At 34.5% G+C, this 17,102-nt stretch overlaps 5 protein-coding genes across 10 annotated transcripts in view; all 5 read left to right on the plus strand.

Moving 5' to 3' along the window:
• Window positions 1–15,700, plus strand: part of LOC148931291 (putative disease resistance protein RGA4) — a 102,791-nt gene extending 87,091 nt beyond the window's left edge. Inside the window, exon 4 of the mRNA XM_089064334.1 lies at window positions 15,543–15,700. The gene's annotated coding sequence lies outside the window, so the exon portion shown is untranslated. The remainder of the gene's footprint in view (window positions 1–15,542) is intronic.
• Window positions 1–17,102, plus strand: part of LOC148931293 (disease resistance protein RGA2-like) — a 108,296-nt gene that overhangs the window by 21,877 nt on the left and 69,317 nt on the right. The gene's annotated exons all lie outside the window — the stretch shown is intronic.
• On the plus strand, window positions 3,170–3,746 carry LOC148931296 (putative disease resistance protein RGA3). Its single transcript, XM_089063864.1, has 2 exons — window positions 3,170–3,691; window positions 3,741–3,746. Exons 1-2 carry the CDS (start codon window positions 3,170–3,172, stop codon window positions 3,744–3,746), a joined length of 528 nt encoding a protein of 175 aa, XP_088919990.1.
• LOC125218546 (putative disease resistance protein RGA1) lies at window positions 3,479–9,676 on the plus strand. 5 transcript variants are annotated; one of them, XM_089064343.1, is made up of 6 exons: window positions 3,479–7,318; window positions 7,695–7,791; window positions 8,564–8,628; window positions 8,757–8,919; window positions 9,143–9,289; window positions 9,439–9,676. In XM_089064343.1, exon 1 carries the CDS (start codon window positions 3,770–3,772, stop codon window positions 7,016–7,018), a length of 3,249 nt encoding a protein of 1,082 aa, XP_088920469.1. In that variant the 5' UTR covers window positions 3,479–3,769; the 3' UTR covers window positions 7,019–7,318; window positions 7,695–7,791; window positions 8,564–8,628; window positions 8,757–8,919; window positions 9,143–9,289; window positions 9,439–9,676. The 5 variants fall into 5 exon arrangements, with proteins under 5 accessions (XP_088920469.1, XP_088920468.1, XP_088920470.1 ...); XM_089064342.1 differs by having other exon boundaries at window positions 7,715–7,791; XM_089064344.1 differs by lacking the exon at window positions 7,695–7,791 and having other exon boundaries at window positions 3,479–6,917; window positions 7,058–7,318.
• LOC148931297 (disease resistance protein RGA2-like) lies at window positions 11,496–16,324 on the plus strand. Of its 2 annotated transcripts, none has more exons than XM_089064332.1 (3): window positions 11,496–15,266; window positions 15,360–15,444; window positions 16,018–16,324. In XM_089064332.1, the coding sequence occupies exons 1-2, from the start codon at window positions 11,567–11,569 to the stop codon at window positions 15,401–15,403; spliced, it is 3,744 nt and encodes a 1,247-aa protein (XP_088920458.1). In that variant the 5' UTR covers window positions 11,496–11,566; the 3' UTR covers window positions 15,404–15,444; window positions 16,018–16,324. The 2 variants fall into 2 exon arrangements, with proteins under 2 accessions (XP_088920458.1, XP_088920457.1); XM_089064331.1 differs by lacking the exon at window positions 16,018–16,324 and adding an exon at window positions 15,543–15,700.

A 17,102-nucleotide genomic window follows, 5' to 3' on the forward strand; every position in this document is an offset into this window, starting at 1 on the left:
ATATAGAAGTGAGTCGTATCTACATTATTGTCTTACTTACTATACTTACATTATTGTCTTACTTTACTTTCTCTACACTTAAACTATTTATTATCAATTTTTCCAAACACGTACTGAAAAACAATCAATCACTTGAGATGAGACTAATATGATTAATGACTAATGAGTTTGAAGTGCACACTCCTTCCCAACTTAGTTGAGTTGAATTCCTTTTTAGGATGTCCAAACTAAGTTGAAACATTTCATTTTTTGACAAAAAACAAAACATTCAACCAATGTTATTTTACTTATCACCTACTTTACTCTCTCTTTATCTTTCCTACTTTTCAATACAATTACTTAATCTCAATATCCAAAAGTTTTGACTCAACTTAGTTGGGACGGAGAGAGCATAGAGTTCTTGACCCCGATTTCTCAATAAAGATTTTATGGATTGTACTCTCCGGCAAGATAATATTTGAGCGTATGTGAATAACGTGGGGTGGCCCAACTCGGCCGTGTCGGTCTAGGGTCTATTGTGGGCTAGATTCGGTTGGTCTTCTCTCTTTAAATGTAGGTACAATCAAGCGTAGGCCCACTTAGTAAGTGGGCTATGACCAGCCCAGCTGTGCAGAAAATTATCTTTTATGTATTTTTTAATTTCTCGTTAGATATTATAATTATAGAATAATTATATTTGGAATATTAAACTAATCATAAGGTTTTATATTTTTATTTATAGTAATATGTTTATTCAATATTTTAGAATTACATAAAATACTACTCCCTCCGTCCAACAAAAGTTGAGTCGTATCCCTTTTTAGCCCGTCCCAACAAAAGTTGAGTCATTTCATTTTTTAACAAAAGACAAAACATCTAATCACTCTTCATTTATTCCATCATTTACTTTACTCTCTCTTATATTTCCTACTTTTTTCATCTCTCCTATTTATTTAATATAAATTCTTAATCTCCGTGCCCAAAAGTTTTGTATCAACTTTTATGGGACGGAGGGAGTACATTATACTATTATTCATAAATACTCCTATATATATATATATATATAGGATTGTGATCAATTGAGATTTTTTTTGCTAATTGAGAAATGAGATGCAATATGAGCCACTCATTTTTATTAAATGAGTGGTCCAGATTTTTCCACATGGAAAATATCTTTGGATTAATTAATTATAAAAGGGCAAAATGGTAATATCATAGTAAATTTTATTATATATTTTTTAATTTTAATTTTTTATTAATTTATTTAAATTATTTTTTTTAATTTTTTTTTAATTTTTTTTAAATTTTTTTTTTTTTTTTTTTATTTATTTTTTATTTTTTTTTTTTTTTTTTCGTTTTTTTAATTTTTTTTTTTTTTAATTTGTTTTTTCGTTTTTTTTTATTTTTTTTATTTTTTATTTTTCAACTACATATATAATTCATGTCAACTACACACATATAATGTCAACTATGTGTACAATCCATGTCAACCACACACACAATTCATGTCAACTACTCACATATAATGTCAACTATGTGTACAATCCATGTCAACCACACACACAATTCATGTCAACTACACACATATAATGTCAACTATGTGTATAATCCATGTCAACTACATATACAATTCATGTTAACTCCACAATATAATGTCAACTACTTATACCATTCATGTCAATAGTATTTATTGAATAAAGTTGTTGACATTTAATATGTAGTTGACATGAATTGTACATATAGTTAAAAATAAATAAAAAATTTAAAAAAAAATTAAAAAAAATTAAAAAAAAATTAAAAAAAATAAAAAAAATTAAAAAAAATTAAAAAAATTAAAAAAAATTAAAAAAAATTAAAAAAAAAATTAAAAAAAAATTAAAAAAAAAATAAAAAAAATAAAAAAAATAAAAAAAACGAAAAAAAAACGAAAAAAAAAATTAAAAAAAAATTAAAAAAATTAAAAAAAAAAATTAAAAAAATTAAAAAAAAATTAAAAAAAAATTAAAAAAATTAATAAAAAAATTAATAAAATTACAATTATGCCCCTCTGTTGACATAAACTACATGTTGTTGACATTTCACAAATATTTTGAATGAGTGGCCCATATTGCATCTCATTTCTCAATTTAGCTAAATAATCTCAACCTAACAAGACTCTATATATATATATATATATATACCTTAATGAGTTAATTTTTTTCAATTTGTTAATATATGAAATCTAAAACAAATATAATGTCATTCAAGAAGGAATAGCTCTAAAACAAATATAACAAATCTAAAAAACTCTGCCAAGCCAAACTTACGCCATCTAAAAGAATGTAGTTACTCTTAATATCTCGATGTATGACTGGTATTTCCAAGTCATTCAAGAAGGAATAGCTCTTGCAGTACCTATTGCCACTTTTACGCTTGTTCATGGACCCAGCCTTTATAAACAAAACCAAATGCTCCTAAGTTTTTGGTAGCTTTTTTTAACTTTCCATACTCTATGGCCATCACATTACGGGAGACGAAAGTTTCCTGACTAGAAAGATCTGTAGGATCGAGCCTCTCACCGGAATTTCTACAATCTTATCAAGATCATAAGAGAATTTTTATGAAAAACTGTACTATGTGATCAAATATAGAGGCACGGAAGCTTTGAAATTCCAGATTGTATAAATGGACTAAAAATAGGTCAGTACATGAAATGACAAATTTATTTCATAACTTGAGGAGTATAAGTGAAGAATTGATAATCTTCCACGAGAAAGGAGCTTTGGTATTGGCAAACACTTGCTTCTTGGAAGTGCTAATTACAATTGGCAATCCACAACTAAATTTGTGTATCATATATTATCCTTACATATCACCTTATTTATAATTTCTATAATTAATTATGTTGATCGTATAATTCAATAGTAAGTACTTCTACTATTTTTTATCTTCCTTTCTTTTACTTTTAACTATTTTTCCTCTTCTTTTTCCTTATTTTACGAATTTTATCTTAAAATTTATGCGGTTTCAAAGTTCTCTAATTTAAAGAAAGGAATGGAATAGAAGAAAATGAAAGCAAAATATCTTGAATGAAAGGCTGTAAACTATACTGCATCAAACCACTTATCCTTATCCCATTCTCTTCCAACTCTCTCATTCTCTCGTTACCAATTATCCATTTCTCTTTCCAATTCAGTTACAAGCTCAAACAATGGAAGGAGAAGCTGTCGCCGCAGTCATTCAAGTTTTAGTTCAAAACCTCATCGACCATTCAAAGAAAGAGATCTCACTAATCCGAGGACTCGACAAAGAAGCAGAAAAGCTAGCTGGGAGTTTAGAAACGATCCAGCAATTGTTGAACGATGCTGAGAGCCGTACCATTCCCAGTGGGGCTGTCAAAAGCTGGCTGAGGAGGCTCGAAGATGTGGCGTTTGATGCTGACAACGTTTTGGATGAGCTCAACTATCATCACCTCTCCAAACAAATCAAGTCCATCAAGCCCATGAATGAAAAGGTACTCTCATGCTTCTCATCCTTGAGTCATATTGCGCATCCAAGAAATATAGCTCTTAAAATCCAAGAAATCAATGAGAATTTGGAGTATGTTATAAAAGAGGGAGCCGAGCTTGGCCTTAAAGAGAGGCTTGCCGACGATGTGCCAAAATTGCCTCATGCTGCTTTTGAAACTGATTCCTTCTCAAATGATCAAATTTTCGTTGGAAGAGATGAGTTGGTGTCGGAAATAGTTGACAATATTAACACTATTACCGCAACTAATGAAGGTGTAATTTCTTTCTTTGCCATTGTTGGAATGGGAGGATTGGGGAAGACAACTTTGACTAGGAATGTCTTTCATATTCTAAAGGAAAAGAGTCAGTTTGGATCACATATTTGGGTGCATGTTTCTCAAATTTTTGATCCAATCATTCTTTTCAAGAAAATTCTCAACGAGTTGACTTCTTCTGATCAAGTTGAATCTGAGAGTAGCCAAGATATTCCCAAAAACCATTCTTCTGATCAAGTTGAAGATCAGAGTAGGCAAGAGTTTCTGAGAAAGACTTCTTTTGGTCAAGGTAAAGTTCAGAGTAGGCTGGATTTTTTGAAAAAGGCTTCGTTTGGTCAAGTTGATGAGGGTAGGCAAGATTTTGTAAAAAAGAATTCTCATGATCAAGTTGAGGTCGAGAGTAGGCAAGCTATTCTGAAAAGGCTGAAAAAAGCTTTAAAAGATCAAACTTATATTCTTATTCTTGATGATGTTTGGAATCAAGATCATTCTAAATGGGATGATTTTATCAATTCGTTGGTTGGCGTCACTTCTACCAAGAGGAATGCAATTGTTATTACCACAAGAAATATGGAAGTCGCTTCAACTATGCAATCATTTCATAAACATGACCTCAAAGTATTATCACATGAAGATTGTTGGTCAATAATCAAAGCAAAAACTTTTGGAAAAAAGGATATTCCATTAGAGTTTGAGGAAATAGGAAGGAAGATTGCAACAAGATGTCAAGGTTTGCCATTAGCTGCTAATGTAGTTGGTGGAGCACTATGCAATAAATTGGAAGATGAATGGCTCTCGATCGAAGAGAAATGGCTTTCACATGATAATGGGGATCGTATCACAAAGATATTGAAGTTGAGCTTTGATAATTTGTCTCTACCGTCACTCAAGAAGTGTTTTGCATGTTGTTCGGTCTTTCCTAAAGGTCGCAAAATCAAAAGTCGGGAACTGATTGAGTATTGGATGGCAGAAGGATTTCTTGAAGCTAATAGAAGTAGTGAAATGGAGTACTTAGGCGACAAATTTGTGAAAGTTCTTCTGCACAACTCTCTACTACAAGTTGCAGAAAGAGATGAGTATGGAAATGTAGAGAGTTGTGTGATGCACGATCTTGTGCATGATCTCGCATGTTCAATTTCAGGTTCCTCTAATAACGCAGAAGTTGGGAGCCTTGTGAGATACATGATTCATGATGGAAAAAGTCGTATTCCAAAAGAAGTGGCAAAATATTTGCGTACATTACTGTTTGAGGGAAGAATTTATGGTAACATGTTTGCTGATTTCAATCATCTGCATGTTTTAATTCTTGCTAATGATTGGTGTGATAAGTTGCCAGGTTCAATAAGAATGTTGATACATTTAAGGAAACTTGATATTTCATCGACTCGTATCAAATATTTGCCGGTCTGGATTGGTGAACTCCATCAGTTGCAAACATTAAACGCAAGTACAAGAAGATTGAGGAAACTGCCTAGTACTCTGAAGTACTTGATTAATTTAAGGCATCTTTATATTGATGATGGTGTAAAGTTGCCTGCCGAGATTGGGAGTTTAACTTCTCTCCAGACACTAGAGTATTTTATAGTTGGCGTCAAGAATGGATGCAAAATAGAAGAGCTTGGGAGTTTGAATGGTCTCAAAGGAAAATTGGAAATTTCTAAGCTTGAAAGGGTTGAAAATAAGGAAGAGGCTGAGAAAGCAAGTCTATCTAACAAGTCAAAAATATTGGAGTTGCGTTTGACTTGGAGTTGGAATAGAGAAAGTGAAACTCCAAATAATGAGAATGTGTTGGAAGGTCTTCAACCACACTCAAATCTTAAGAAGTTTGAGATTAAAGGATTCAAGGGAAAAAGATTTCCATCATGGACTCGAAATATGGTAACTGAAAATGTGTCTCAAGGTTGTTGGGTACCACTTAACAAGTTAGTTGAGATAAAACTCTACAAGTGCTCAGAATGTGAAGAAATCCCAATGTTTGGGCAGTTGCCAAATCTCAAGTCTCTCTGGTTAGAAGGATTGACAAATTTGAAGTCCATAAATTCTTCATTCTATGGATTAGTGAATGAGGAGACACATATTGTTTTTCCATCTCTAGAAAGGCTCGCGTTGGTTGAAATTCCTAAGCTGACAGAGTGGGCAGAAGTAGAATCTCCAGGTGCAACTGACGTCAAGGTATTTCCTAACCTCCAACACTTGGAGATCTCTCTGTGCAAGCAATTGACGAGTTTTCCTAATCATTCGTGGTCATGCATCAAAAGTTTGATAATCAAGGAGACTGGGAGTATGCCTTTAACATGCATATTCAAGACAGAAATAAAGTTGCTAACAGAGCTTTATATAGAAGGAATAGATGATCTGGAATATCTCCCAAATTGGCTATTCTATAACAATCCCAATCTCTTGGACTTACGTATAAGAATGTGTTCCAATTTGAGAGAACTACCAGATGGTCTAGGCACCCTCAATTCTTTGGAGAAGTTTATTATAAGGGACTGTCCGAATTTGGAACGAGTAGCAGATATTGGTATGCAGCAATCACAAGGAAGCCTTGCATGTCTTAAAATATTGGAGATTTGTGAATGCAATGCTTTGATATATTTACCATGTGAAGTGGTAGGATCCTTTCTTGAGAAACTGGAGTTGAAGAATTTAAGTAGCCTAAAGAATCTACCCGGGATAATTGATTGTCTGCCAAAATTTCCTCGTCTAACATGTTTAGAAATTATTGGTTTTTCTCAATTTATGGCCATATTTTCTAGTTATAGATTAGAAATAGATGTTAGTATGGAGGGATCTATGGAGACTGTTGATAGCTTATTGCAAAGATGCAACTCCCACTCACTTTGGTATTTAGAATTGAAAGGGAGGGAAGCTTGGGGAAATTTGCCAGAATCAATTCAATCTTTCACCTCTATTGGTGTTTTAAAGATAGAGAATTATGGAATAGAAGAGTTGCCTGAATGGTTTGGGAACCTCTCATCTCTATGGAGCTTGCATATATTTAATTGCAAGGCGTTAAGGAGTCTACATGCACTGCGGGGCCTCACTTCACTTGAGCGCTTATATATTAAGGGCTGCCCAGAAATGAGTATTGAACAACAAAGTGATGCAGCGGATTCCCAATGGCCCAACATTTCCCATATCAACTACATTAAGATTGATGGACGCATAATAAGTGAGTATGAATACATTTTCTTGTTACATTTTATAGAAACAGTTGCATGTCTATTTCCTCACCACCAGATTATATTGACTTTCATTGACTTGTTGATTTAACTTTACTCCATTAATCCTTGTTGTGTTTGATAATTGAAGGAGGATGCCTGAGTCAATATTGTGATTGTTTGATGCTTTTAATCCTTGTCGGCTCTTGTGTATCTCGTCATTGTTGAGAATGAGCGAAGGCAGAGGTTCAAATGGAGGCAAGGCAGTTTAAGAGGTTCGCAGAGGAGAAAATGGCACATGATCAGGAGAAGGTGTTGGCATTGGAGGATTTGTTGTATAAGAGGGAAGAGATCATTCCGTCACTTACCTGTGAGATTCAGGCCTCGCAATTGAGGTGTATTCTTTTAAATGGTGAGCTCCCATTCTCCTCTGCAACTTGACTTTCATTAAATAATCTTGTTGGGCATTTTTATAACTCTCAGAATGCATAACATAATATGTCATTTTTATAATAATAGTTTTTTTTATGATGATTTCCTATATGCAAGCTAGGCAGATTGGACCTGAATTTCATTACCCAGATATTAACATGAATAATCTAGATATGTTAGAACACGGACATCGAATTTCACTATATATCCACTGCACACACTACACACACTTCACATATTTCACACTCTACATAAATTTCACACACACTACACATTTCACACACTACAAACACTACTTACATTTCACACATTTCAAGCATCCTATTTTTGAGGATGTGAATTCCAATTTCTTTCAGACATTTCTGCTCATTTTCAGTTGTGTGAATAGCAAGACTTCACTTATCCACTGCTGCTGCATGCAAACCTAAAATGCAGTGTTTTTCATTAAAACTGGTAAGAAACCTCATATTGCATTCTCTCTTGTTTCTTTGCTTTTTGTTGATGGGATTATTAATTGAAGAGGATGTGGATTCCAATTTCTTTCAGACATTTCTTTGCAAATTAATATCCCGAACATTTATTACTCAAATTGGATGTTCTATTGTGTATTCTTGTTTCATATTATACGGGTAGTTTAATATAAAATGATTATGTGCATATTTTGTTGGTGCCATTTTGAATGCTTTTATTGAAAACAAGAATCAAAGGATTCTTGAGAGTATACATGATTGGATACTTTTATCTTTATCACCAAGAGTTCTGTGCTAAGTTGCCCCTTTCCATAGAATACAAATCAAGCAAATAATCATAACTTGTGGAAATTAAGCAAAAGGCTTATCATAGTAAACAGTAGATTAGACATACTTTCCTTTTTGAGTTGTTCTGTTAAAATTGGATTTGGATCCGCTGCAGTGGGCAGAAGCACAGGGATGATGTTCCTCACAACTTAATATTTAACTTATTATAATATTGAAATATCAAATTCTTTTTAATGAAATGTTATGCTGTTAGGAACAGCACCCGTGATGTGCTTCTCTCCATAGCAGGGTATCCAAATCCGTTAAAATTGGATTATTTTTCTTTTTTGCTAATGAGGGCCACACACCTTTACACCATAGTCTTACTCTAATGAGATAAAGGAGATCGGATGGAGTACTATTTTTATATATTAGGCTAATCTTCAAGAGGAAACATCTGCTAACAATATTTACCTGTGAACATCTAGAGCCTCTTTGATTATCCTCGACCAACGAAGTGCTAGGTTTCGAGGCATGGAGCAGAGCACACAAGGTAAATGAAGCTTACCACATACTCATGCCAGACACACGGAGCAAAATGAGTTCTTTCAAGATTTGATCTTCTATCAAGTATCCATTAATTAGGACATCATAGTATGTATTAACAAATTGTTAATGTAGGCAACAACATGAGGAAACTGTGGTGAAATACCAAAAGCAGTCATATATCAGAATAAAATCATACCAGTTGCTGAGTCAAAGCTGAAGCGCAAGTCGTGATAATGTTTTTCCACGCTATCCTCCGAAGAAAACATGTGATAAAAATATGGTGCGATGATCATTTGTGAGTCTTCTTATCTTTTATATTCTAGCTTTGTTCTCTTTAGTTTAATTTTGTATGTAAATTCTTGTTCCAAAATTAGTAATGTTTGGATTTAATTGCAACTAGTTTGGTGCTAGACATTTTTAGTAGATCAATTTGCAAGACTAAGTTGTACACACTTAAATCTACATGGTTAATTAATTGAACGCTATACACTATGTTTTCGTGTTTCATTTTGATTAAGAAGAAGAAGCAGCCAGAGAAGAAGAAGCAGCTTCTAAAGAAGAAAGTAAAAGGGGAAAGAATTTGTGTTTGAGTTTGAGGTGCTACCAAAGAGCGGGAAGATGAAGAAGGAATTTTGGCCATTAAACATTTCTTCATATTCACACTGGTAAGATTCATGTTTGACATATCATATTTGTAGAGAATGTGGATACATACAATTTGTTTAAGACATCATCTCCAATTCTACCCATGTTTTTACATATGTTTTCCTTTACTTCTTCAGACTTTAAATTGCATATTTAAATTTCCCAACAGGTTTGGCATTTATTTATGTTGTGTGCACTTCTTATACTGCAAAGTGATGGCAGAAGAAGATGAAGCAAAGACGTACGTTAGAGCGTCGTCGAAATTCATATACCAACTACCAAGAGAGTTTGACAGTTGTACAAATTTTATTCATGATTATTGCTTGAAAATTGTAAGATGTATTTAACAAGTTTGGATTGATTTTGTTGTTGTATTTTATTGAACAAGCTCCTATGTTTTGTTGTTATGTGTTGGTCCTTTCAATTAGCAAAAGGCTTACAGCTCTAATCATTCCTTTCAATTAGCAAAAGGACAGGAAGTTGGGAAGCAAGAACCTGTTTTCAAGTACTCCGGAGCAGCATATAAGTATGTACCCGTAACTTGAGTTGACACATGAGTCCTGTCACCGGTAGGACTATCTCTCGCACAGCCAAAGCGGGACAACTTGGTGTTGAAGTCCTGCAATCCTCGATCGAAACCAAAAATGAGTTTAGATTATTTAGGAGAGCAGTTTAGAAAAACCAGAGTAGTTAAAAAACTCATGCAAGAAGGCAAGTTATGCAACTCCTACCAAAACACAAGAATTGACATTTATGAACTTCAAAATCCACATTGTAAAGACTAACTCATGAATCGTAACGGATAAACGCATATTTTGTTGAGACAGAGGAAGAACTATTTTATCTACTAGGCTAATCTTCAAGAGGAACATCTCCCAACAATATTTGCTTAGAAAACAGTTAGATGTTAAGGGCCTTAAGGCAGTCATCAAGAAAATTTACTCCTGAACAAATGATGGTGTTCATGGATCCAGCCTTTATAATAAAAACCAAATGCTCCATCCCCCAACAACATGCTTGAGTGAAAGTTTTAGGTAGCTTTTTTTAACTCTATAGCCATCACATAATAGAATTTTTATGAAAAACTGTACTATGTGATCAAATATAGAAACTTTGAAATTTTTATTTCATAACTTGAGAGATACTATAAGTGAAGAATTGATAATCTTCCATGAGAATGGAGCTTTGACATTGGCAAACACTTATTGTTAGAAGTGCTAATTACAATTTGTGACCACACCTTCCATTTATATTCGTTTGTTTAAGCATATACTACAACAATTTGAATGAAATTTTCGATTTCATTCACCAATTCTGAAATCTCGGACGACAGCAGGATTAAAGTTGGCGATCTTCCTCGACATTACTCAAAAGGAATTATGCTACGAAAATTCAATGAGTGCCAAATGCGAACACACTTTCCTCTCCATTTCCATTTCCATTTCCATGGGTCTTCTCCCGGTCCATTACTCTTCATAGAAAATTTAAAAGTTAAAGGTCAATTCGAGTAGTAATTAACATATTAACCATAATTTTTATGATTGTTAGTAGTATTTTATTTATGAATTAAAATTATTACTAACGCTTTTTTATTTAATAAGCCAAAATAGTTTCATAGAATAGTGTGAATAGAGATGTCAAGTGGACTGAACCAATCCAATCCACTAGTAAAATAGAGCGGGCCTAGTTTGGGCTTCATAGTTTAGTCGATTTCAATTGAGCTATTTTACAAACCCAGGCCTAGGCCCACCTGTAGCCTAGCCCAAGCGTTTTCCAGTACAACTCACTTATGTTATTTGTAAATTAGATTTTGTTTGGGACTAGAGTTGTCAATTGGACCGTATTGGCCCGGCAGGCCCGACCATCAGTGAAACAGAGCAGGCTTGGGCTAGGCTCAATAGTTGAAGCAGGCTCCATTTGGGCCATTAGGTATACTCAGGCCCAACCCATACTTAGTAAGATCATCTAGATTGCTAAATATTCAGCTCAATTTAATTAAATTTTATAAATTCAAGATCAATAAATTAATATGTGAAGAGTTCTATAAAAAATGTAAATTGGGTTTCAATCGAAGATAAGAATTGAACTATACCTAAATAAGAAATTAAAAAAAAAAAAAAAGGTTGTCGGCAAGAAATTTAAAGTAATGAGAGTGGAAGGCTGTAAAGTGTAAAACACAAACAATAATTCTATACCACAATAATTCTTATTCCATTCTCTTTCAGCTCTCTTCTTCTCTCTATACCAAGTCATCCATTTCGCGTTGACTCTCACTGATTCATTTACAATCTCAAACAATGGAAGGAGAAGCTGTCGTCGCCGTCATTAAAGTTTTAGTTCAAAACCTCATCGACCATTCCAAGACAGAGATCTCACTAATCCGAGGTCTCGACAAAGAAGCAGCAAAGCTAGCTGGGAGTCTGGATACGATCCAGCAATTGTTGAACGATGCTGAGAGCCGTACCATTCCCGGTGGGGCTATCAAAAGCTGGCTGAGGAAGCTCGAAGATGTGGCCTTCGATGCTGACAACGTTTTGGATGAACTCAACTATCATCACCTCTCCAAACAAATCAAGTCCATCAAGCCCATGAAAGAAAAGGTACTCTCATGCTTCTCATCTTTGAGTCATATTGCCAATCCCAGAAATATAGCTCTTAAAATCCAAGAAATCAATGAGAATTTGGAGTATGTTCGAAAAGAGGGAGCCGATCTTGGCCTCAAAGAGAGGCTTGCCACCAATGTGCCAACTTTGCCTACTTTTGAAACCGATTCCTTCTCACATTATCCAATTTTCATTGGGAGAGATGAGTTGGTGTCGGAAATAGTGGAGGTTATTAACACTGGTACTACCACCGATGAACGTCTAATTTCTATCTTTGCCATTGTGGGAATGGGAGGATTGGGGAAGACAACTTTGACTAGGAATGTCTTCCATCATCCAAGGATAAAAACTCTCTTTGGATCACATCTTTGGGTGCATGTTTCTCAAATTTTTGATCCAATAATTCTTTTCAAGAAAATCCTCAAGGAGTTGACTTCTTCTGATCATGATGAAACTGAGAGTAGCCAAGATATTCTCGAAAACACTTCTTCTGATCAAGTTGAAGATCAGAGTAGGAAGGATTTTCTTAAAAAGGCTTCGTTTGGTCAGGTTGATGATGGGAGTAGGCAAGATTTTGTGAAAAAGAATTCACATGATCAAGTTGAGGTTGAGAGTAGGCAGGATATTCTGAAAAGGCTTCAAAAGGCTTTAAAAGATAAAACATATCTTATCATTCTTGATGATGTTTGGAATGAACATCGTCCCAAATGGGATAATTTTTTCAATTCTTTAGTTGGCGTTACTTCTCTGAAGGGAAATGCGATTGTCGTTACCACCAGAGTTATGGAAGTCGTTTCAACTATGCAATCACATCATACACATGAGCTCCAAGGGTTATCACATGAAGATTGTTGGTCAATAATCAAAGCAAAAACGTTTGGAAAAGAGAATGATATTCCATTAGAGTTTGAGGACATAGGGAGGAAGATTGCAACAAGATGTCAGGGTTTGCCATTAGCTGCTAATGTAGTCGGTGGAGCGCTATACAATAAATCTGAAGAAGAATGGCTCTCGATTGAAGAGAAATGGCTTTCACATGATGAAGGGGATCATATCACAAATATATTGAAGTTAAGCTTTGATAATTTGTCTCTACCATCACTCAAGAAGTGTTTTGCATGTTGTTCGATTTTTCCTAAAGGTCGCAAAATTAAAAGTCAAGAACTGATTGAGTATTGGATGGCAGAAGGATTTCTTGAAGCTAATGGAAACAGTGAGATGGAGTGCTTGGGCGACAAATTTATGAAAGTTCTTGTGCACAACTCTCTACTACAAGTTGCAGAAAGAGATGATTATGGAAATGTAGAGAGTTGTGTGATGCACGATCTTGTGCATGATCTCGCATGTTCAATTTCATGTTCTTCTAATAATACAGAAGGTGGGAGCCGAGTGAGATACATGATTCATGATGAAGAAAGTAGAATTCCAAAAGAAGTGGCAAAATATTTGCGGACATTATTGTTCGAGGGAGACATTTATCATAACAAGTTTGCAGATTTCGAGCATCTACATGTTTTAGTTCTTGCAGATGATTGGTGTGATAAGTTGCCAATTTCGATAAGGAAGTTGATACATCTAAGGAAACTTGATATCTCGTTGACGTGTATCAAATACTTGCCGGACTGGATCGGTGAACTCCATCAGATGCAAACATTAAACGCATGTACAAGAACATTGAGGGAACTGCCTAGCACTCTGAAGTACTTGATTAATTTAAGGCATCTTTATATCAATTCATTAACAAAGTTGCCTGCTGAGATTGGGTGTTTAACTTCTCTCCAGACGCTAGAGTATTTTATTGTTTGCGACAAGAACGGATGCAAAATCGAAGAGCTAGGAAGTTTGAATGGTCTCAAAGGAAAACTGGAAATATCTAACCTTGAAAAGGTTGAAAACAAGGAAGAGGCTGAGAAAGCATGTCTATCTAACAAGTCAAAAATATTGGAGTTGCGTTTGACATGGAACATGCGCAGAGAAGCTGAAGCTACAAATGATGAGAATGTGTTGGAAGGCCTCCAACCTCACTCTAATATGAAGAAGTTGGATATTGAAGGATTCAAGGGAAAAAGATTTCCATCCTGGACTCAAAATATGGTAATTGAAAATGTTTGTCAAGGTTGTTGGGTTCCACTTAACAAGTTGATAGAGATAAAACTCTCCGACTGCTCAGCTTGTGAAGAAATCCCAATGGTTGGGCAATTGCCAAATCTTAAGTCTCTCAATTTAAGAGGATTGACAAATTTGAAGTCCATAAATTCTTCATTCTATGGATTAGTGAATGAGGAGACACATATTGTTTTTCCATCTCTCGAAAGACTCGTATTGCATTACATGCCTCAGCTGACAGAGTGGGCAGAAGTGGAATCTGCAGGTGCAAGTGATGTGAAGGTATTTCCTAACCTCCAACACTTGGAGATCTCTCAGTGCAAGCAATTGATGAGTTTTCCTAATTATTCGTGGTCATGCCTCAAAAGTTTGATAATCAAGGGGAGTGGGAGCATGCCTTTCACACACATATTCAAGACAGAATTGAAGTTGCTAACAGAGCTTTGGATAGAAGGAATAGATGATCTGGAATATCTCCCAAATTGGCTCTTCTATAACAATCCCAATCTCTTGGAGTTAAATATAAGAAGGTGTTCCAATTTGAGAGAACTACCAGATGGTCTAGGCACCCTCAGTTCTTTGGAGAAGTTGATTATAAGTGACTGTCCAAATTTGGAACGAGTAGGAGTTACTGGTGTTCAACAATCACAAGGAAGCCTCACATGTCTTAAAAGGTTGGAGATTTGTGAATGCAAAGCTTTGTTGTACTTTCCATTGGAAATGGTAGGATCTTTGCTTGAGGTATTGAGGTTGGAGTATTTAAGTAGCCTAAACAATCTACCTGGAATAATTGATTGTTTGCCAAAATTTCCTCGTCTAACACAATTAGAAATTATGGGTTTTTCTCAATTTATGGCCAGTTATTCCAGTAGTAGGTTACAAATAGATGTTAGTATGGAGGGATCTATGGAGACCGTTGAAGTCTTATTGCAAAGATGCAACTCCCACTCACTTGAGGTATTAGAATTGAAAGGGAGGGAAGCTTGGGGAAGTTTGCCAGAATCAATACAACATCTCACCTCTATTGCAATGTTAAAGATAGAGAATTATGGAATGGAAGAGTTGCCTGAATGGTTTGGGAACCTCTCATCTTTATGGGGATTAAGTATATTTAATTGCAAGAAGTTAAGGAGTCTACGTGCAATGCGGGGCCTCACATCACTTCAATGGTTAGCTATTAGGGTCTGCCCAGAAATATGTGTTGAACAACAAAGTGATGCAGCTGATTATTCCCAATGGCCCAACATTTCTCATATCAACATCATTCTGAATGATGGAGTAATAGTAGGTGAGTATGAATACATATTCTTGTTTCCTTATACAGATTATGGTGACTTTCATTGACTTAATGATTTATCTCTCTCTCCACTAATCATTGAAGGAAGAAGGAGAACACTTGTGAGTTTCATGAATGGGTGCCTCTAAAGTGTCCATTTGAATTGCTCAACCACACTTAATGTTTACTGGTAAGAAACCTCACATTGCAATTCTCTTTTCTTTCATTGCTTTTTGTTGAAGAGGATGTGGATACCAATGTGTTTCACACATTTCTGCTCATTTTCAGTTGTGGGAATAGCAAGACTTATCCATTTCTCCATTTAGCTGCATTGCTCTGCTCCCAAAATGCAGTGTTTTCCGTTAGCTGTTGAGACTGTAAATTGCAAATTAACATGTTGTATAACACAAATTGGATGTTCTATTGTGCATTCGTGTTTCATCAAATATTAATACTGATATGTAGGTAGTTTAATCCTCCTAAGATTATAGTAAGATAAGACAGTATTTTTTAGCCAATAGAGCACTAAATTATTGAGCAATGCACAAACATTTTCTAGTATGTCGTATATGCTAATCCTGCTGCTCATTTTGGGTCTAAATTCATAGCCAATAGAGCATTTAAGGCTAATTTTGTTTTTTGAATTTTAGTTGGTTTAATAGATATTTTTAATTTTTTTTTTATTATTTTCATAACTTGAATCCCAACCAATTAGTTAGGGAGGAATTGTTTTACTAACAAAGTTTTATTTCATCCTATCTAGGGCTATTTTGGCTGGGAACGATCTTTATACTACTTCCCAACTTGAGTATAAATTTGTAGTCACGGGTCTTTTATGCTGAGTTTGGAAAATACCTGTAACGCTCTCCGACTTTTTCTACTTATTTAAGTTTGACAGTGAAAGACCCTGTAACGCTTTGACTTTTTCTACTCCTTTAAGTTTGACAGTGAAAGACCCTGTAACGCTTCGACTTTTTCTACTCCTTTAAGTTTGACAGTGAAAGACGTCGAATGTTTGGTCTTTCATCTTTGTTATACTTTTACAATTTATAGAATGATTTTATCGAAAAGCTCATATTCTTTCACGTTTTACTTGATTGAAGAAAAGAGTATTCGAAATGTCAATGGATATGAATTTCGTGATTATTTGGTAATTATTGTGGAAACGTATTTGCTTTAAGTGGAGAAGTATTGTTTATGGCCTATCTATTTATTTTATTATAGCCCAATTCTTTTTGAGGTGACATTTGAGAAGGCCCAAAATCAGCTCTTCATTTCAAATTGTAGCCCAACAAATCTCAAATTTCCCACTCCACAGTCTGTTCCGTAAACGAGATGGGTTTTTCTATCATACATTATTGTGTGGACTTTTTGAACTAAAGTGTTTTTATGGTCATTCTATTTTAATATGGACTATGTCCTAGCTATGTTTTCATTATCACGTTTAAATAAATTAATACATATAACGTTTTGATTTTTAAGAGGCGTCTATTAACTATTTAATTAAGCAAATAAATAATTGATAATCTAAAGTAATTATATAACGTGCGCTAAATGCTGAATGATGTTAGAATTGTTTCTGTGGTGATGGGGGCAGTCTTTGATAGTTGATTAATACAACGGAAATTCGATCTCTACGCAACAACTATATGGGAAAATAACCTAAGATTTTTAATTATAAAAAACTTTATGTATAAACTTGGTCGTGAAAAAATTTCTTCATCTTCAATATTAGGTTGTTGGCGTGTGTTTGGCCGTTTTTGCATTAAATATCTAAATGACTTTATATATTTATGAACTAGCTTTAATAAATATATTTATAAAATTTTTATCCAAAATTATTTGATA

This window comes from Salvia hispanica, chromosome 2 (assembly GCF_029641045.1).
Source record: "Salvia hispanica isolate PSC_SH4W2 chromosome 2, Shi_PSC_v1, whole genome shotgun sequence".
In the NCBI taxonomy this organism is placed as follows: domain Eukaryota; kingdom Viridiplantae; phylum Streptophyta; class Magnoliopsida; order Lamiales; family Lamiaceae; genus Salvia; species Salvia hispanica.